Raw genomic sequence first — 22,625 nt, 5'->3', positions numbered from 1 at the left:
AGGCTCCAGCTTCTGGCAGCTTCAGAAAAATCTCCAAGCTCATTTCTTCACAGAAGAAACTCCCTGCTTTCATGGCCGGTGGAACCTGGAGGGAGACGAGCAAACAGAGAAACTGCATCAATAGGGGAGAGGTACAAACCGTTCGGTCAGAGGAGGGCGGCTGTGTTGCAGTAGGCAGCTATTATTGCAGCCATTACTCAGGTCCGTGAGGCTATTTTTAGCACTGTCATTAAATGTGCTGATGGGCCCGGACATCCAATTCTCTCTCTCTGGGTCACTTTTACAACTCACAACAAGGACACCTGCTTTCATAACAAGCTTAACCAAGGACATGTTGGCATTTTATCATTCAACTCTACCAGCTCCCTTAAGACCCATCCCCCACCCTCTGTTGAGAGGCTCCCCCATCTATCTTTAGCTCCTCTGTGCTCTCATGATGAGCAATGAGAGCTATATTTAGAATGCTGCAGCCCAGAATAAAGAATATTCGCCTACACGCTTTCCCCTTCACACATACAGACACGCACTTCAGACCACTTACCTTGTTAGGTGTTTGCTAGAGGCGTGCACTTCCATCTCGGTGCTTTTAAACTCGTTGAGCTCTTTTCGGATGGCAGCCTGTGGGGAAAAGGGGAACACAGCTCTTATTTGCATTGCATCTCTATGTAACACTCTAAGCCACTGAGCCGTCTCTAACCTTTGAACGGCAGAGCGACAGCAGGCGGAAGAGGAAATGTTATCAGCATTGAAAAAACACTCAGGAGAACAGGGGATTTGGTGAGATAAGCTGATGACAGCGATATGTATCCGCAAGCAGTCTTGTGTAGTTTTGTAACCAGACTGCTCTAAGTAGTGAAGTTATCCAAGAGATTGGTTGCTGTCAAAATATTGTTTTTATTTTTCTCAGTGTTCCACACAATTACACACCTTGTCTGCTGCCGAGAGCCGGGTCCAAGGCTTGTCTGCTCTCCTGTCATAGTCCTGAGCTTTGGCCACCTCCACGTAGTCACTAAAGCGGATCAAAATCTTTCTGTCTCGGAGTTCATCTACTGTGGGCCGCTGGTTGAGCTGGAACACACAGAAAGTTGGACAAACATTTATGACTCGCCGATATTAAGTGTGAGTTAACCAGAGTCTTTGTTTGATCCTGCCTGCAATATGTATTTGGCTTTGGCCTATGTTGTTTTGCTTTGTTGCTTACCAGAAACAAATGATTCTAAATATATGGCAAACAAAACTCAATCACACATTGCTATACCTTTCTGTTAAGCCGCTGTTTGATCTCCCTCCTCTCCTCTTGTTCTGTCTGGTCATTTCTCTCTGTAAGAAGAACAACAGACAAATCAAAAATCATACTATATCAGCAAGCACATATTCAATAAGTAAATAAATTAAAAAGACATAAAATAAAATGTGCAAAACACAGCAAGTATATAGGCTATGCTATCTATACATATTCAGCTCGCATCACCTTCAACAGGGTTTAGGTGAAGAGAAGGAATGTGCACTAGAGCGTTCTTTCGCTCCTGAATAATGCACTACAGTGGGCAATCCGTTACTATTACTAATGCATCGTCTTGACCTGTTTTAAGTGTGTTTTTTCAGGGATTTAATACACTTGTTTACAATATAATGTAATAACCCATTACTAGGGTTTAAGAGACAGTAGTTTCGAAATAAAAATGTAAGTGATTGAACTTACGTTTCAGGATGTTCCGACCCTCCAGCTCCTCCACGTTCGGTCTCTGGCTCAGCCGCCTGCGGAGAAACACCAAAACCACGTTTTGAACCATTTCGACTCCCAACTCTCCCTGCGCTATCCTCTTTAAACGGGCTGTAGTTTCTTGACTGTGCGCGTTCTCGAGAGGAATCCCCTATGTCTCCATCTCCCATCCAAACCGCGGCTGTGATTCTTCGGCAGAGGCGCTCCCCACATCTGGAATAATATGAGAAGCGCGATTCTCCTGTTTGCGGATTTCCCACCGAATTAGTGTTCGATTTCGAAATCCTGCATTTCAGTTGCAGCTGCCGTATTGTGTTTACTCTACACCGCCGCAGCAGAACAGTCTCCTCACTAGTACAGGCAGGCGCTTTTCAACTGAGTCGTGATGGGCTGCTGGGGCGCGACTGCCCCAGTCTCCCTGGTTACTGCATGCATAATTTGTGGGAGGCGGGGCCTAACAGCCAGGCTCCCACTCAAGGCATCCCCAACCTCATGATGCAGACTGGACTACTGGCACAGTAACAGTAAATGTACCCACATTCGTTTCTACAGTTTACATGTATTTGTACTCAAGTAAAAAGAAAAAGAGTAAAATACTTACAACTTCATGGATCAAAAACGAGGGCCTATTTTATGATTGAATACAGTTTTTGTGTCTTCATTGCTATAATGACCAAGTGAAAACATTCAGATCAAACATGTTTCTGTATGATGTTCCCTCCCTAGCCATCAAAGCATCCGAAAGGTCTCCAAAAATCCAATGTTACCCCAAAGTTCCCGATGTGTGTGTGTGTGTGTGTGTGAACTATTTATACTTTGTGTAAATAATAAATGTGAGCAGCACAACGGGGCTCAGCTCCAGACAGTACAGTCTATGGGCACACTTCACAGCACACCTCCAGAGGTGGAAAGGACAGAGAGGGCAGAATGTTGCCACGCAGCAGGACTGTCTTTTCCCCCTCAACCAGAGAGAACACTGGACACTTTATAGTTCTGTCCTGCAAAAGATCAAAGTTAGGTCACACGTGCCGAGACCTGGACACCCACAAAGCCCAGTGTGTGTGTGTGTGTGTGTAACAACAGATTCCACCATTTATACAAAAATGGAATCATGCAGTACCAAACTGCGTTATTTTTTAAGCATTTGTGTTCTTCTTCACTGAAGCAACAACGAAAGCCACGTACTCAGAAGCTACAGTATATCACACGTGTGGATATCTATACAGTAGTGAGTACAGGCAAGCCATCAATCTCTGTTCATTAATGCATGCGTGACTAGTCATCCAGGAATAGCATTAGGAATAATTCATTAGTCTGACTCCACTGGGAAATTTTCATTCGGAAAAACAAGATTCACACACTCCCAAGAAATATGTTGTGAACAATTTCAGCGTTTTGCACATAATCAGTACGTACGTAGGGACTAGATCCTTCTCCTGCTCTTTGCTTTTTTTCCCCTCCTCCTCCATGAGGTTCCCTTATCCTTATCAGTGTTGTTTTTGATCAAATCAGGGATATTTCATGCTACAATCTGTAATCTTTTGTGTACTCTGCCCCCACTGTGTGGAATACGCTGCAGAAAGACCTAGGACATGTTGAATTAATTTCGTTGAATGCCTTTAAGTCGAAAATGAAGGAAATTGAGCTAGACTCTCTAAGATGTCAGTGTTTTTAATAGGTTTTTTTCCTGGTTACAGAAATGGGTCTATTTAGGATAGTTGCAGTGTGAATTGATTTGCTTTATTTTTTAGCGCTATTTTAATTTTGTCCCTGTGTGTTTGTCTGTAACTGTGGTTCATTGTGCTGCTGCCTGTCTTGGCCAGGTCACCTTTGAAAAAGAGATTTTTAATCTCAATAGGTTTTTTTCCTGGTTAAATAAAGGTTAAATAAAAAATAAAAATCTCATCAGCTAGGGAAACAGCCACACATCCACGCAACCATTTTTCTAAACTCGTCCGTAAACAAACCCAGGGACCAGTTGTTCCCAGAGCTTTTACCTTGTAAACAGATGAGAAAATCACTCCCGAAGCCAGAGTGAACACGACTATCCACTGTATTATTGACCTGGTCCACATGTTGCTTAGCAACAACACTTGGTATCTTTGAGACAATAAGAGTCCTCCCACTGAAATCCTCACTTCTCCCTAGCAACACACGGATGGGGATTTCGCACAGAGCTGTATAGTGCTTTATAGAGGCGGTGGCTATTTTTAGAAACGGACCACCTTATTTATTTTTCGTCTTTGTTCGTGAGCTGAATACAAATAAGACTCTTGTCAATATCCACTCTGTTTTGGCCGCAAAGACAGTTTTCTTTGTGTCGTGAGCCTAATTCAACACAATACCTTATTACTGCGCTGCTCGGCGGGTACAGAAGATCGGTTATTTGGGAAAAGAGAGTACAACACATTGAATCAATGCACCAGTTTCTCACCCACCACTTTCTACATCCAGGTTCAATTGCAGAAATAAGATTTTGCAACTGTATCCCCAGAATATCATGATGACATGCCTGGTGGTACAAGGGTTTCCATGTGCCACTGAGGATATTCTGCACTGAAAGGAGTGCATAACCATGCGAGCCAAGGGAGGCAAAATCCAAACAAAAAAAAGTGAGGGAGTGGGTGGTAGCGGCTTATAGTCTTTTATTTTAGTCGCCATCTGTGCAAGGAGACACAATTGGCCGTTGCCTTGCTTCTTCCTTTTATCAAGTACAGTAGCAAGTCACCCCACGCGCTCCTCCCTCCAGCTATTATTTCTGCTGATGTGACTCCCGGACAGCACGTTGGTGTGGGCAGAAGGGAGGGAGGAGGGCATAGGGGGAGATGCATTATTGAAGAGTGTCAGGGGCTAAGATTAGAACAGCGCTGTGCGGCTACAGTGCCAGGCAGGGACTTTCTAAATATAGAAAGGTCATCTATCACTGACACAATGGACAGACAAGGTTTCATTATACCGCTGTAAGTCCTGATGGCATCATTCTGCTTGGATCGGCAGCAAATGCAGCAGTAGGTTTTTCAACGTGAGCTGCAAATGGGATGGGAAAAAAATAGCAAATTTAATCTATGGTGGGTTGGAGTCACATAGAGGAATCCAGGGGAGGGTGTGATGGATTGTTTGGTCATTCAGTATACAGTGCATTCTCAGGGGAAATGGGCCTTTTTTTACTCCCCGCCTCCTCTTTAACATTTGGAGCTATATTTAGCCAGGATTTCCTTCCAGGATGGTGAAGTACGCCTCCAATGTATTTCATATACCATACTGTAGGATGTATAAGCATGTTGCGTTGCATATGATATGCTTGACACTATTGGTGAAGTAATAGTATTTGAGACTTATTTAGAGCCTCGGGCATTACAGTTTAGGGCAGTGAGAATAGCTCCAGACAAACCCAAGTAGCAACGTGTGCATACACTTCACACAGCCTCCAAAATCCTGTAGCAGTGCAAGGGATTTGAGGGTTGTTGTTGTTGCTGTTGTTAATTCAGCAATATCAGCATGTAGCACACAAATAAAGCTGCTGAGAGAATCCTTGTTGATCCTCCTCAGATCATCCACTAATTCTGTCAGCAAACCCAAACAGCCATTAATCAAAAAGAGAACATCAATTGAACAGCGTGCTATGAAGAGAGCTAGGTCCTTATGTAACACAATGCTTCTCTCACTGCTTTGCTACAAGTGGAACCTCCATGTCTACTACAAGCACCCTGCTGTAGCTCTTATGCAAGCTACGGTCGTGCTCCATCCTCACCTCTATAGAAGCCGTGTGAGCAGCTATACTGTACATCCCTTCTGAAATACCAAGAAAAACTAAGAATAGATCCTTGAGGCAGTATTCTCAGTTGTCTCACAGACAACCGATAGATATTGTTCTTCAGAGAGTGTGGGTGGCACTCTGTGCTTGGCTATGTTATTGCACAGTACGTTATGTAGAGTTGTGTGTGTGTGTGTGTGTGTGTGTGTGTGTGTGTGTATGTGTGTGTGTGTGTGGGGCCCTGTTTGATACATTGTGTTAAAGAACCTTGGTCTGGTGATTACTGCTGTCTGTCTGTGGGCATTATGTCTCAACAGTATTAGGAAAGCCAGTTGTTCTATTAATGTCGCACGGCATCTAAGCTTGAAAGCAGGCACTGACTTAACACGTGTGTATTACGAATTTTCCATCTCCCCACAATGGTTAACTTCTCTGTTTGTTTAGTGCCATGCTGGTACATAATAGAGGTACTTCCCAGAACAAGCACTGGCTTTGACTAAAGTGCATAACTCCCAACCAATCAGATTACACAACATTAATCAAAGTTGTGCAAGATAATCAATCAATCCATTTAGATCTGATTTTTTTATATATCTCACCTCCTAACATTGAGTGTTCACCTTGCAAACATGCATTGCCAAGATCTGTCCTGAGTTTGCTTTGTTACACTACTGAAATCATAAACCAGCTGCAGAGTAATATTAGGAGATTGTAGCTAGAACAATATTTCAGCAAGACAAGACACAGACAGAGAGAAATGTTTTACTGATATCATTAGAGCATTTCTATGGAGCACCCCAAGGGTCATAGCGAGATATTTTTTTATTGCATTCCCTTGCAATTTTGCTTTACCTGCAGTAGGTTACGGCTATAAAGTTGGAAAGACAGATTCAAACTTCCGGGATCAAATACTTACAAGCAAATGGTAAACAAACGATGCATCTTTGCTATCCCCCATTGTCTTTCTAAGGGAGACAATGGGCTACACATCATTTGTACAGAAACGAGACTCCTCTAAGCTCAACTTATAAAATCACTCTCTATGTGCAGCAGGCTGTGAGTAAAACAGACAACGCTGAAGTAAGCTTCCGATTCACAGCCTACCATTGGGCAGTTAAGGGGAAAGATAAAGGAAATTTACCTTCGAACCCTAACAGACAGATCCGCTGTCTTTTGTCGCTGTATAGCTGCTTTACTTGGACTAGATTATCTAAGAGAGCTTAAAGGCCTACTTCACCGGTTTGAATATGAAGGTGTATTGAATTCTGAGATCCTATGTAGTATAAATGTGCAAAAAAAATTGAAATCGGTTCATCCTAGCCTGAGAAAAGGCAGAAAGAGTGTTTTTTTTAACCCTATATTTCACTTTCTCGTGACATCACAGAAAGAGAAATATAGGGTTAAAAAAAACTTACTTTGTAAATATTACTGTGATGTCACAGTAAAAGACATCACAGTAATATTTACAAAGTAAGTTTTTTTTTAACCCTATATTTCTCTTTCTGTGATGTCACGAGAAAGAGAAATATAGGGTTAAAAAAACACTCTTTCTGCCTTTTCTCAGGCTAGGATGAACCGATTTCAATTTTTTTCGCACATTTATACTACATAGGATCTCAGAATTCAATACACCTTCATATTCAAACCGGTGAAGTAGGCCTTTAAACATGCTTTAAAACACAGTTTCAGATTTGTGAAACCATAATTGTATTTGTAAAAATGCAACATAGGGAGAATTTACTGCTTTTTCCACATCAACACCACAATGAATGAAAAAAGAGGTTGCAGCCCATTGTCGTGCTTCTGATGATAGCAAAGATGCATCTTTTGTGTTAAATATTACAAAGTAACGCAATAAAAAAAAATCTCACAGTGATCCCTTGGGGGCTTTATATACTGTATTTCATATGTACAGTATATCAGTAGACAAAATACAACCTTGTGTTCAACGATGATCAACACAAGATGTATTATAAATTGTTAGAAGATTTCAGTGCTTACTTGGCAAGTTTCATCTCAATCTGCTGGCGGATTTCCTGCCGCTCCTGGTCGCTCCTTACTGGGAAGATATTCCTATCCTCCAACTCCTGCTTGCTGGGCCTGTTTCGTAGTTTGACGGACAGCAACTCCTTCCTTAGCCTGCGAGGAAGTGTGCCTGCAATCACGCATACACACAGTAAGACATATAAAACCGAGGAAACTTAATACCATTCTTTGTGGACTCTTACTGTAGTAGGAATCGCATTGAATGTTTTCGTCATACACAACATCAACAATCATCTCTGCCATGTGACCAGAAACACCATGTGTATTGTTTTTGCTCTGTTTATCAGCAAATTGGATTTCAAATTTTCACAAACAACAATGACTATTGAGAGAAAGTACTCTTAATTTTGCGTTTGAGAGTAGCCCCTTTTTATATGTAGATCCCAACGCAAAAAAGGCTACTGCTCCAATCAATATTAAGGTTGTTATAAGGGAATTTGTTAGCACAAGTTGCCTTTTTCCACACCCTGGAGCAAGAGAGAAACACAAGCATTCATTCGGGCCACCTGTCAAATGTAAGTCCATTATTCACTCTCATATTGTTCTCTACCAACTCCTGAGGGAAATGTATGGCCCATTATCCGCTAAATGCTCCACTGTGTTCAACAGATGATCACTATTTTTGTGTGCCAAGAGTTTGGTGCAAGGCACACAGCGTACTGTAGCTAAATCAGTGCTTTTTTGCTGAAAACCCCTGCTTGCTGTGGTTGGAAAGCAACACTGAATGGAGTAGCGACAAAAAGAAATTAGGTTGCAGACCTCAAACTCAAAAACAAATCAGTTAAAAGACATTAATGTACTCCTGAGAGCTGCAGAGGTTTCCCTACAAGCAGCACCTTTCACATTACACATGTGACAGAAAATATAGATCACTTCAGCTTTAAACTGTGTAAATTCCAATTTTTGCAATTCTTAAAATTAAGTTCCACAAATAAATTGAAACATTGGCCTGGTAGTATTCAGGATAAGATCATTCACATGCTGCCAAAGACAGTTCAGCAAAACATGACAACACATCCTCCACTTTTATCCCACTATCGACGTAAAACACATCCGAATAAGTAATGTGTGCACTTTTACCTCATAGGCATTGTTTCATTTTAAATAAAATATGTATAGTACCAGGCCAAAAAAAAACAACAACAACAAACGAATGAGCGAATATCACAACGTTTACATTCTGCACTGTGTAAATGCTGCTTGTATAAGTCTTCAACCCACCGGAGATGACGGAGTCGTTCCATTCTTCCAAGTCGTTGGGGAGGCCTGAGGTGTTGGAGAAGCACTGGTCCAGCCGCATGTTCTCCTTGTTCTCCTCAGCCTCCTTCTTGGGCCAGTCCGACCCTCCACCCCCCACAAAGCTGACGCTCAGCGATGAGGTGTGCTGGTTCTCAGAGCTGCAGGATCGAGAGAGACGCCCCTCAGAACACCACAGCCGCGGGGGTGAGGCCTGCTCACACCCTTCGTGGACACTGAGAAAACACACACAGGGAGAAGGGCAGATGTAGGGTTAAAGTTGGAGTTATGGATAGCACCTGTAATGTATATACTGTATGTACTGTATACGATTCTAAGGATGTCATTCCACAAAGCATGCAATGCTCAATCTACACTTTGGGACAAATCATTAAAGGTGGAGTCAGCGTTTTTTTTACAAAAACACTTTTTGTCAAAATCAGTGAATATCTCCTCTTGTTTCGCTAACTGTCAATACTGTGTGTGTGCTGACAAAAAATGTAGTGTTTATACACAGCCTAGGCTCTGTTAACTGGTATGTAAACAAAGGGTATGTAAAAAAAACCATAGCTAGCAACATGCAAGTTTAGCTTGTGAGGTAGATGATATAAACAGGGGTTGACCCGGGGACTTACATCTCCTGTCTGTTCTTGGAAGCGAAGGCTCTCTGCAGTTCCTCCATAATGCAGCTGGGGGGCATGGGAGGGTGCATCATATTGCCTAGATGTGGGGACCCTGAGGTATTGGCCAGGTGCCCTCGCAGCGGCAGGGTCATTGAAGACAGGCTTTCTGTGGCCCTGGGTGGAGGCTCCTTGGGGAGGTAGGCATTGGGCAGGTTAGCTGGGAGTGACGCAGGGCCTTGGTCTAAAAGGGAGGGAAGGAAATATGAGCACATAAACACTTGAGGATAATTAACAGAACTTTTTTCCAACGGATATGCCATCATTTTGATAACAAACATATATTTAATAACGCATTTACTTTGTATTTTCTTCTGTCTTCTCCCATTAATCCTCTCACAACCCCTTAGATTTATCTTACCCCAGGTTGGGAACCGTCAAACTAAACTAGTGACGTGTATAGTAACAATGCTGGCTGATCAATGAGATCTGGTGAAGGCCACAGCATGAGATTCACATAGTTTCCATACACATCAAACCAGTCAGTGACCCCTGTATTGGATCATCTAGGTATATCTGTTATCTTTCTCCAGTTCTTCTAAATGTGTCAGCCGATACTCTGCGGTTCAAACTGGTCACAGCCACTTGGTGAACGCACAGTTACTGTGTATATATGAGATGCAACTGAGCTTCCCTTAACCTCTCAGCACTCACCATCTCCTGTACACAGCTGGGCCAAAGGTTTTGGAGGTACTCGTGGTGGGGAAGTTTCTGGAGGAATCTCCTCCTCTGCTCTTTCTTCCGTCTGCTCTCCCACGTCTTTCAGCCCCTCGGGTAAATCCCCGGCAGACTGCACCTCCTCGCCTTCCGCCTCGTCTGGTAGCGGTGCATTCTCCTCCTCCTGTTCACAGTCCTGGACAGGGGCAGCTACTGGAGGACATGAACAAAGGAACTATTATTCAAATAATAATAATAATAATAATAATAATAATAATAATAATAATTAAACTAAAAGAAGAAGAAGTTTTTTTCTAAGTTAATATAATGCAACAATTCTACTAAAAAGAATGGAACAGTCATGCAATTTGCGGCAAGCTGCACCAATGACAATTTCAAAAATATCTAACCATGGTGAAATCTACTGTATTTGTCGTTTGGCTGTGAACACACACACATTTATATTGTAAGCTCTTATTGAATTGTCTTTGCTGCCCTCTAGTGGAACATTTGAGAATTGACGGAAAATGTCACTTTCGTCTGAGAAAGCAATACAAAGCTTTTTGGATTGACTCAAACCACAATGAACTCAAACCTTTACTTATAATGCATACACATAGCACTAATTGAATTATTATTGTGGCATCAACATGTTTGTGTTTGCCATTTAGATTGTTTTAATTTTTTTTATCAAATTGATCACAACAATCGTAAACACTATCATATTGATGTACTATAGGGCTGAGGCAGCCACTTTGCAAATCTATCTCACTATCTATCTGGTGCTTTTGCAGCTTTATAATAATGTCCATTGATTAGTTGACTGAGTACAGTGAGGTATTGTCCTACCTGGAGGGGGAAGCGGCTCCTCAGGACCGAGGTATTCCACACTGCTGACTGTGAAGCTGGAGGTCAAAGGTCCACCGAATCCTCCCAGCAGGACTGTACCATCTGAGCAGCAGCCCTGGGTGGGGGAGCCCAGGTCGTGGCACAGGAGACTGCTGCATAATGCTACATCTGTGAGAGGATACAGTTAGATAGGAATGATCTTACAGTTCAAACCGACATTATTAAGTACAGATAGGCTTATTTCATTTGGTTTATTACATTACAAAAACCCTTCAATGGATCCGTTCTATATGTGAGCAGAGTTAGAGCAGTTGCAACTGACTTCTGGTGTGACCAACTGTCACCCTTTTACTCAATGACATTCATTCTTGATGTCACCTTGATTCCAGAGCACTCTCCATTACAGCAAGAGCATCACATGTAGCCTTGTGTTCAGCAATTTTAATGCTATAGACGTACTGCAGATACCTGCCCCGCCTTCCTTTAAAAACAGGCTCACACAAGGTGACTGTGCGAAAGTCAATATTAGCCACATCTGCAACACCCCCTCATTATCTCCTCCTAGCCTAATTCATTAGACGAGATGAGAAGAAATGTGTGGACATATGAATGTCTGTGCATCCGTTTTAGTGAGTGTGTGTATATCAATTCACTCTCCACCCACCCAGCGACCCATCCAGCACTGTACCTGTGGAACTCTGCTTGAGCTTATCATTTTTCTTTTTCCTCCACTTCCAAGGCCTGAATATGCGACCCAGGGTGGCCAGCTTGCTGTTACGTCGGACGGGGGGCGTGTGAACCCCGGACACCAGGCAACCGGTCCTCAACACCCTCTGCTGGTCCAACAGTTCTACTGCAGAGTGGAGTTGGAAAAGAAGCCCAGAGATGGTTGATAACAGGAGAATGAAATGAGGTAAGGAAAGAAGGTGTGGGAACAAAAGCAGGAAATGAAGGAAAAGAGAGGGCAAAGGGGTGTGTGCAGTGTGGAGGGACAGGGATACAGTGATGAAGAAAAATAAATCCACCAAACGTGTGCAAAAGTAGGTGAGACGAGACAGAGAATGTGGGAGAGAAAGAGAAACCAGATCACAATTAGTATGCTCACCTTACTGAATAAACCATGATGGACTCCGAGTGCTGTGAACAGATTGAATTAGAAGGACTAATTTGATCACTCCACACTCCCTCACGGCTGTTATTTTTGCTGTGAATCCCCACCCTGCGAGCCATACGTCATGTATCAAAATAAATAACCATCACGGTAGAAATTTGGAGGGAACACAAGAGCACACAGACGGGCACATAAGACTACAACAAGATTCACTTCCCCAGAGTCCAACAGGTGTGCCAGCCTTGTATGCCTTCTGAAATACAGCATTGGACTGGGCTGCCCGGTGAAACAGGGCTGATTGTTTCATTGTGTCAACCTTCAAATTTTCTCTAACATCCCAAAAGCCTCTCTGCTACATGTACTGTATGTGTTCTCTGGACCCAGCTCTCGCAGGACATCTGTCTCCCAAGTGCTCAGAGTGCATCACTGCAATATGTTCCATAATGCAACAAAACATGGGTTGCATGCATGTGGTGTATGCATGTAATATGTTTATTACTTCATCGGACAAAGCCACGATGATTTGGGCACGTTCACGTCTTCTACAGTCGAGATGGTCGAGCCACATGTTCTCATGTCCTTGTTAAGATTCTGCGTGCAGGCAAGTACTTATTGGTTCCTATTTTGGATCCCACTACTTGCTGCTTATCCAGGGGTCCACATGAAATAATAAAAAATACACAGCCACTTAAAAGCACACAGAAGGCAGTAACCAAACATACTGAACACATCATTAATTGACAAAATCAAGCGATTATAATAGATGAGCTGTCCCCCTCTGTGCCGCCATCCACAGAGAGCCCATTTCTCTTTAAGGGAAACTTGTTGTATTTCAGTGAATGATCACTGCAACTCAAGTCAGGCAAAGTGTCCGAGTGCTACGGGATCTCAAAGAGAGACCAGAAAGAGGAAGTGTACAATAAATGCACATATTGTTTGAGAGCTGCATCCGTCAATGTGACGAAATAAGCCGTGATAGCTGCCTTCAGGAGGCGGATATCTTTGTTCTAATATTCAGCTGAGGAGGGAGGCAAGGATTTGTGATGGGGTGGTTGGTGAAGGGTGTGTGTGTGTGTGTGGGGGGGGGCTAGAGGGGGGCGCAGAGTGGCTCAGGGTGTGATGCTGGAGTACGGTGATGGAGAGATGAGGATACAGCGGACTCCTTTTCATGTTTTTTTTTTTTTTTCTATACTTCTTCCCTAGAACACATGGGTAGGGAGTGGTAGTGATTGGAAGGGAGTGTGTGTGGGGGGGGGGGGGGAGAAGAGGAGAAGAGAGGAGGAACAAGGAGAGAAAAAGAGAAAATGGATTGGATTGAATGGAATAAGGAAGAAAAGTAAATATAAGGGAGACTCAAAGCAGAATAGACGAGATGAAAGGAGGTAATTTGCAGTTTGCCTTTAAAGTTGAGGGGAAACAGGTCAGTTGACCATGCACTCCCGTGTCACCGTGTCATCATCACTTCTGTCACACATGCAGCGTGGCAGACGTGGCGCCGCACGCAGAATCCAGGTCAAGCTAGAAGAAAAAACGCACCCAGTCGCGCAGAGGAAAAAAAGCTTAAGAAAAAGGAAAGGGGGAGTAGGAGGGATAGAGGCGTGTGTTTGTGAGAGAGGGAGAAGGAGTGTGTGTGTATGTATGTGTGTGTGTGTGTGTGTGTGTGTGTGTATGGTGGGAGAAGGGAAGGGGGAGAGGAGGTGGGGTCAGGCCCGCTGCTGTTGCCATGGCGACCACATCCAGATGCTGCCGCAGCAGTGGGAGCCAGCGGGAGGAGCGAGTCAGTCTGTAGCTTAGAGGAGAGGAGAGGGAGAGCAGAGGAGCCCCCCACACCAATACTGCCAACCACATCTAAAGCCAGTGGCAGCACACAAGTGCATTGTGGGTAGGGGGTGAAGCCACAGGATGAGATCTGTCTGTGTTTTGAAAGAGGGAAGGAGATGGGAGGGAGGGGTTGGGGGTGGTGGAGAAGGGGGATTCCAGGGAGAAAAGGAGAGATGAGAGGGGGCTGTTGCTATACGGAAGAGCTCACAAGGAGAATCTGGGCTCGTCCAATCACCGAGCAGCTATTTATAATGCATATCAAGTAACTCTTCATTTTTCATAGAAGGGGTAGTGGTTCCGAGAAAATGACAGTAGTCAGAGTAAGGCACAGGAATTGGCTGAAAACACATGTGAATCCACATGGAGGTTTATTTTATCCGCCCGATGAGGATGTATCCAAATGTGTGTCAGATAAGCATGAATGGACTACATGCACCATGTGGTGATGTTGTGCAATTCTAATTAATATGTTAATAGGATTTATTAAATCCATGTGTCATGCTCAAGCAGTGGACCAATAGCCTGTTTGCTGTATGTCCATCCATAGCCTTCTTCAACCCACGTCCGCACATAATTTGGTGGCGTCACGGCTTTACACTAGATTAAAGATTCAATACCCAATAGAAAACACAACATCATTCATGAAGAGCCCTGGAATGCAGACAATTATGAACTTGGAATCCCACAGTGTATACTGCTTCAGCACATTGTGAAATGAAATATTATTTAAGAGTGGAATAATTTGGCCAAAGTGATAATGTAACTTGGCAAGAAAACTACAACACAGCGTGTTAGTGTGCCGCCAGGGACCACACCCCACTTAACCAGTGTGTCAGCAAATTCAGGAGATCTTTCCCCACATGAACGCACTGAACACATCCCCCTTCCCCAGTGTCTAAGGTGAGCTAACCATCAGGAATATGTTCAATCAAAATGTAGCAAGACCAGAAATTAAAGATAAAAAAGGCTTTTCTGATGCTCCACCAAGCTCCCAATTGTCCTGATATGTAGGCTGCCGACAGACAACCAAAAAGCAATGAATAAAGCTATGTCCAAAGGGATTCGCGCTGAGGGATAGGATAATATCAACGTCATACTTTCAGCTGTGAGGTCGTATGAGGCAAGGCCTTGTTTCGCAGATTCACCTGATAGAACAATGTAATGAGTAGGATTGTGTTTTTAAAGCTCTATCTAAAAGGACAATCAGGAAATAGCTTTTCATATTAATCTAGTATCTCACTGGGCCACACGTTATGTCATTGCATCATTTGACCACTATTACAGTCTACACAGATTTGCTTTTTGTCTAGTCAAGTCAATTGTATTTGTATACAATAACAATTTTCCCAGGGTGCTCTAGTGCCATCATAAAGGTTGACTGGGCCAATACTTTGGTTTATGACCACATATTAGCATGCTTATATGCTAAACTAATATGTTGGACACAGTAAACACTTAGCATGCTAATATGCTAAACTCATATGTTGAACACTTTAAACATGTAGCATGCTAATATGCTAAATTAATATGCTAAAATAATATGGTGAACACTTTAAACATTTTGCATGCTTCTATGCTATGCTAAACGTAGCTATAGGCTATGTTGAACACTGTAAACATTTAGCATGCTAATATGATAAACTACTATGCTAAAGTAATATAGGCCTGTTAAACACTGTAAACATTATACTTCAGAGAAAAGCCTTCCTAACAGTTTACAAGCAATGTTTGAAGACAGAGAAGTTTCGCATGATTTAAGAAGAAAAGGTAAATTCACTGAGAAAAATATACGGACCACACTTAAATCCTTTTCGATATCTGTAAATGGTATTAAGCTGTGGAATGGACTTGATGAAGTTGTCACAGGGAGTTGCAGCTTGCGCAATTTCAAAGCAAATTATGTTTCAAAAATTATTGAAAATTACAGACTAATAACCTGAGCACAATGTCAATGTCACTTTCATTACAATGTTGTAACAAATAATACAGGCCAGCAGACAGACTTGTTTTGGAATACTTTTGCAGAAGTGTTTAGACTACCAGTTTAGTAATGGAACAGGCCAAATACAAGGCCACTTCACACTTTATACACTTGGCATTGTCACAGAAAAACTGAACTGTGCTGAACTGATTTTAAAAGCTGAAGCAATTAGATTAAAATTGACTGTGTATTGGACTGCAGATTCTTAAAAAAAAGTATATGTATATATATATATATATATATATACATATATGTGTGTATATATATATATACATATATAGCTATATATATATAAAAAATAATGTTTTTTGTTTGTTTTATTTTTATTTTGTAACAGTAATCTGTGTATCTGAATCCGAATTTGATGAAAATGGGGGCGGGACCTGATAAGCCTTTGGCTTCTTCCGTCTCCCTTCGGACAACACAAAGTATGATGTATGAATATTTGCAAGAGAAAATTGTGTATTGTGTGGAATTGTCCGAAAGAATAATAAATAAATAAATAAATTATAGCCTACCTGCCAATCATTAGCATGTTAGCATTGTCATTGTTAGCATGTTGCCATGCTTGTAAGGGCATTTTGCTCCAAGCATTGCTGTGTCTGGCTGAAGAATCTTGTTACTATATTCATTGAAGCCTAAACCTCCAGCAAGCACCTCTAAAACCAAACCTTTAGCATACAGCAAAACACATACTATATATCAACGTGCAACCTTTCCTGCAATATACAGTAGCCTATGTTTGATTTGATTCAGGGCTAAATAACAACAGACTGACCCTTGACTCCATTCATCTCTATGGGCCCCTCAGTTCCTGGCTCCAGCCACCCTGCTCCGTCTACCCAGTCAACTGATGGTGTGCCCTTGGTCCTCACTTTACCCCCCTGGCTTTACAACTGTGCTGCCATCTGTCTGTAGGCCCACTGCCCTGGGGGCCCGGACATATTCAGGGCACAACGACTCGCAGGGAGAGGGTGAAATGCAAAACGACTGAAGTGATGTAAAGTGAAAAGACAATGAATTGGAGGGAAAGGCTGAGAGATTAAGAAAGGTAGTAGTCAAGTATGGAGAGATTTATTAAAAGGGAAAGTAGAGAGAATAATGAACAATTTCACAAAATGACTCTATTCAGGCTCTAAAAAGAGCAAAGTCCGCCCATTAATAATATCTGAAAGCCTCTTCTCGTAAAGCTTTCTTTCTTTTATGAGATTTACTTTCTCACTACTCTTAGCTTTGTCCAAGAAACATTTACCCCATGAACTGATTTTATTTTCTAATCACTAATATAAAAAAAACTATGTTCATCATGATGTGAGGCGGCATGAGTCTGCAAAGGTCAAACCTCCAGATCATCAAAGTGATTACAGCCCAAGTGTGAAACTCCAGTGTGTGGGGTATTGGCACCAAGAGAGTGAGATTATGTCAGTGAGGCCAGCAACCAATAGGAATGCCTTGGGCCCGTTACCATATGTTAGTGTTGAGAATGGCTTTGTGTGTAAGCCTTTGCTGCAGCATCAACAGAGGGAACCAAGAATCTAGTTCATTCTTAGTTTCTGTCCTAAGTGATCAGCTAGTGCACACTAATATCTCTGCCATGTTATATTTTCAAAATAAACTGTTTAAGTTTGTTTGACTTTTTTTCTGGAAGAGCTTTGTCAAGTATTAAATAATTGTATCCAGGGATTTGATCCGTGTTAGGTTAGGTTATGTGCTCTCTAATTTAATGTAATATATGATGAACTAGGACTGTATTTAAGAAAGTGAAAGAATTGTTCAGCACTGGTGAAGGTTTGAGTGTGCTCTCTAAATGTCTCCCACAGAATGGGTGCCACCACTACTTACAATATGGATGATAATTCCTAGATACACATGACACAATCACACACACAGACACGCCTCTGCATTTCAACCCAGAACAGACAGGCTATCTTTAACCAGCTGTGAAAGGCTCACTGAAAGCCATCACATCCACCCAGCAGGCCAACAATGCTGCTGCTAAAAAGTGCTTTTCCTGTCACCCACACAATAGGGCGAGCCTCAGAAAATGGCATTCCCACCTGCTCTCTCAACAGCAACCACTAGTCTCTGAGTGTGTCCAATACTTCCAGTCTGTAGTTAATATTTGGGCTACATTCCCGTTAAAAGAAATCTCTTCCTATTCGATCAAAAAGCTCCTTCCAATCAGGTAATGGAAGTCTTGGTTCACCCATCATACTGTGTGCTGTTCCCGCAGTCTATCACATTAATCTAACATTCTGCAAGATTTTGGAGACTCCTTCAACACATTTAAAGCCTCAGAAGTGCTGCTTGCTAAAGATCTGGCTCCTCACAAATATGGTTTAATTATGGAAATACACTTTTAGACCTTGCTGACTCAAACATGGCAGGCAAACTTGTGTTTACAAAGACTTACACAGCAACACAAAGGTCACAGTGACAATGCTTTGGCAGCAAATGTGTCTATCAACAATTTAAAAACTGTCCATGAACAATATCCTCCAATGCTAGCTTATTTCTCAGCATTTCCCCAAGCAAGTTCCTGGAAGCGGCCAGTATTAGAACTACTTTTTATGCACAAGTGAGTTAGCCGTGGCTCTTTGATGGAGCGTGGGAGTTTTCAGTTGACAGGACTAGTTGAATAAGGGCTCAGGTGGGTGAGCAATGGCGTGTACATTTTTCCTGTTATTTCCACTGATTTAGGTCAGTGACTGATACATTTATGTAAAGCATAGCATACTGTGTTTGTGAGTGAGTGAGTGAGCGAGCGAGCAAGCGAGAGAGTGTGTGCGTGTGTGTGTGTGTGTGTGTGCATGAGTGTGTGTGTGTGAGAGAGAGAGAGAGAGAGAGAGAGAGAGAGAGAGAGAGGGAGAGAGAGGGAGAGAGAGAGAGGGAGGGATATAGGAGTAATTTCTCACTACACACATAATATATGCGGCTACATGAGTGTTTTTGTCTACACTCGTTACAGAAGCTGATGGCTCAGTTCCGTTGGGCTCCCGTCACTCTGCAGGGATGAAAGCACACCATGGTCTCCAGGCAGGAAAGACAATGAGAGGTGCACAGTGGAACAGCACAAATCACCACTGTTAGAGCTGTAGTCTCCAAACAAGACTCAACACTCTATTTGGATTCCCCTCAAGTGTGCAGCAAAGTGGGCCTGGAATGGTTTGGGCTATTAAAAACACCTTGATGTAACTGCCCGAGCAACGGCTTGAATTAGAACAAGGGGAGAAAGTGTAGTGTACAGTAGTGTGTGAAAACTTGCTACACATCAAGGAAATCCCAAAAGAGAGTAAAAATAGCATAACATTTACACCATGTTGTTGTAAAAACTAAAAATGAGATTTATCTCAAATTGTTCACGCCCTGTCCAGGATGGACAATGGCCAACAGTACAGACAGTATGTGTCAGTGCTCTAACTGTACACTAACCTCATTTGTCGTTGATATTTGGATACACTCTAACAGGCCGGACATTACATACAGGCCAGACATTTTTCATTATACCATGTAATAACCATGCCAGTAACCATTTCATGCATATCAGTGAAGACATATTGAGGACATTCGTTGAAACAAAAACACTGCCTGCTGGTTCGATTCACCAGATGGTGGGAAATACGATGGCTGTAATAATGATATAACTGCACTCATGATGGCAGTAACAATTATTGACTAATATCTAAAATATAAGTGTGTGCTCCGACCTTGGTTTAAGGCATTCTATGTTTTGGTTTAATCTATCCAACCCAATTCAAAATGAATGCACTTGTGTGGGTGACAGATGGATCAAGAATAATAATACAAGCTAGAATATATATCTCATGTCAGAAAAGGAATAAAAAAATTTGCTGGAAAATTGCTATGGTGTGACTGGAGCACAAATGAGTCAGTCCTACAGTACAGTGCAATTTAAGATGTCTGGGACTTAGTGGCCAACAAGAAAACTGTCTACAAAAGATTTAGACCGCTACACAGGGCTACTGCCATGGAGAAAAAAAGACATTATCTGGTAGTTGAACATGTTTGAGACATATGACAAATATGTGTTGTTGAAGAAGTTGCTAGAAGCCACAAGCCCATCAATAATGACCACAGACTGTGTGCTAAAGGCTTGGCCACAGTTCTCATAGCAGTTTTAATGGGATTGGATTGGAGCCTTTGGCTTTCATGGATGTATGGGATGATTAAATTAAATGGAATTTGTTGCTGGATTTGCATAGTGTGCTCTACTCATTAATTAATCTTTGGTGCAACAAACAAAAATTGAGATACTTATATACAGTATGTACCGGGACTAGAAAAATTCAGCACACAGAATGATGCTCTGGTCACTTGAGCAGCTTGCTGCTGTCCATGGTGCTGAAACTCACTCTGCTATAATCAGACATTCAAAAAATCACTCCTTAGTTGCACCCTACTGCAAAAGCCTATATTTCCTTTACGTTTACTTTATGTTCAACTTCTTAGGGTGAAAATGATCCACTATAGTGCCCTCAAAATCTCATGCCATTCCATGCTCCGATTGTATCTTCTCAAAATCCATTATAGTGTGCTCACCATAGCAGGGTTACAATTTATAGATATATATTTATATTTAATTGAATTATTTGCACAATATATTTCAAAATTAATAAATTAGTTGGTCAACAGTCCCACAGCATAAGGGGACATCTCTGCATAGCTTGTTTTGTCAGACAAACAATCCAAAACCCAACTTAAAGTACATTAAGACGGAACAGAGAAAAACGCAAATTATCAGAAGAAGTTAAAACAAGACAAATCAAAAGCCATTTAATCTAAAATCTTTGACAAATTACCAAAAAATTATGTGACGATTTTCAATATTTTATGACTGTGGGTCAGTTAAACGATTGATTAATATAGATATTTTAAAATAATAATTTAATTAAAATATGTAATTTCCAATAGGAAGATTTATAAAGGGATTATTTTGTAATGGATTCAGCGCCACAATATTATGATAATCCAAACTACATAAACTGTAATGTACAACTATGGTTTATTTTCTCTTTGTGTGAATGCAAATTGGATAATTTGGATTTTGGACTGTTGGTGAGACCAAACAGGCAAATAGTAATGGGCGTGTGCTGGCAATTTAACTTTTACTGTTTTCAGTAATGACAACAGAAGAGAGTATTATTTTTAAGGGGGATGGGGGGGGGGGGGGTGAACAACAGAGGGAGTTTGAACCCAGGCAAACCCCCCTCTAACCCTTCACTTACTCTCCTCAGAGATTCTCTCTTTACCCCACACACACTCAGTCTGACCACACAAAAGCTTCCATTAATTTCTTCTTTTTATTTATGACTGTAGTACTTCTCTTATAGTTATCTTATCTGGCTATGCATTTAATCAACCATCTCCAAGGTCCTGCCGGAGATGTTCAATAACACTTCACAGTAAGTGCCTATCAAACAGTCCACACTCTATTGGAAGGGCCTCGCTACACTTTCTCTCTCATCTCTCTGGAGGTTTTAAAGTCTGTATGTCCACCTCCTACTTTTAGGCTTTTACCTGCTTCTGGTTCCCTACCTGTTTCTCTGTGACTCCAGCAGCCCTTAATCTGTGCCTCCTAACTGCCTGTCCCTTCTGTTATGTGTCTCCTTCGCAGACAGGAGCGTTTATTGGTGACAGGGCCCAGGACTCCCCTCTGCCCTCTTCATCTATCTCTGTCTGAATCTGCCAGGTTCGTTAGGAGAGTGGGACACTGGGGCTACGAGGAGGTGTGAGGATACAAGACGTCGATTTATGAGTGTCTCTGTGTGTGTGTGAGAGAAAGAAAGAGAGCAATTAAGAGACACTGCAAGTGCTGCTGTGGATATTACAAACATACTGACCGGGAGAGAGGTGAGCAGGAAGATAAATAGGACTGTTTTTAATTACATGATGATAGCTTTTGTGTTACATAGCCTTACTGAAAGCAGCTACATTATACCATTAATATGTTTTTATTATATTACACATGACCACTTGAATGAGAAAATAGTTACATGTTATAATGGAACCACATAACCACATATAATTATGGCAGACTCTTTAGTTCCTCTCCTGCTTTCATCTCATTGTTTTGGTTTCATGGCCTACCATATTACTGTTTTGGTTCACTAAACGCTCTCATGACATTTTTGGCAGCGGACAAAGAAAAGCTCTAAAAACACACTGAACACTAGCTGACCAGCACAAAACATATTGAATTGAATTTCGAACAAGTAAATAATAAAAAATAAAAAAGAAATAATAAACAATAAAATAAATGAAACAAGTGAACAGTTACAATAAAGTAATATTTACACACAATGAAAACCACAAATGAAAATAAACTGTCTTACACTTGCTTTACCTGTTCGAAAAGGGGTGAGAAGAAGAAAACTTATTTAATCTCACCCCTTCTCCCTGATTTATATATCTATAATGACTATTGGCTTCCTTATTAATGATAATAATAATTGAAAAATAATAATACATATTAATATATATTAGTTTTCAATATGATACAATTTGTTACCAATTGCATATTTATCTAATAATATCGTCGTATTTATCTAATAATATTCTCAAGTAATCTTATAATAATAATAATAATATTTAATTAAACATTCAATATTATATAAATACCGTCAAATATATACAAATATACATACATGTAAACATATACACTATGTTAAACACCTTCTTCATCCCTACATCACACTCTGGCATATTGAATATAGCGGAGTATTTATCTACTAAAGAGCCATTTTATA

At 41.5% G+C, this 22,625-nt stretch overlaps 1 protein-coding gene across 1 annotated transcript in view; it reads right to left on the bottom strand.

Moving 5' to 3' along the window:
- Nucleotides 1-537: 537 nt before the first annotated feature.
- phactr3a (phosphatase and actin regulator 3a) overlaps nucleotides 538-22,625 on the bottom strand; it is a gene marked incomplete at both ends in the record, with an annotated part of 28,901 nt that continues 6,813 nt past the window's right edge. The window contains 10 exons of the mRNA XM_080031759.1: nucleotides 538-618; nucleotides 928-1,068; nucleotides 1,259-1,320; nucleotides 1,703-1,758; nucleotides 7,479-7,632; nucleotides 8,745-8,995; nucleotides 9,395-9,623; nucleotides 10,094-10,309; nucleotides 10,946-11,113; nucleotides 11,634-11,798. Of these exons, the coding sequence (XP_079887885.1) occupies nucleotides 538-618; nucleotides 928-1,068; nucleotides 1,259-1,320; nucleotides 1,703-1,758; nucleotides 7,479-7,632; nucleotides 8,745-8,995; nucleotides 9,395-9,623; nucleotides 10,094-10,309; nucleotides 10,946-11,113; nucleotides 11,634-11,798 (1,523 nt within the window). The remainder of the gene's footprint in view (nucleotides 619-927; nucleotides 1,069-1,258; nucleotides 1,321-1,702; nucleotides 1,759-7,478; nucleotides 7,633-8,744; nucleotides 8,996-9,394; nucleotides 9,624-10,093; nucleotides 10,310-10,945; nucleotides 11,114-11,633; nucleotides 11,799-22,625) is intronic.

The sequence above is a fragment of the Ammodytes marinus genome (assembly GCF_949987685.1).
Source record: "Ammodytes marinus genome assembly, chromosome: 7".
NCBI classification, from domain to species: domain Eukaryota; kingdom Metazoa; phylum Chordata; class Actinopteri; order Uranoscopiformes; family Ammodytidae; genus Ammodytes; species Ammodytes marinus.
The sequence above is the reverse complement of the archived record's forward strand: the minus strand, read 5'-3'. Positions and strand labels throughout refer to the sequence as shown.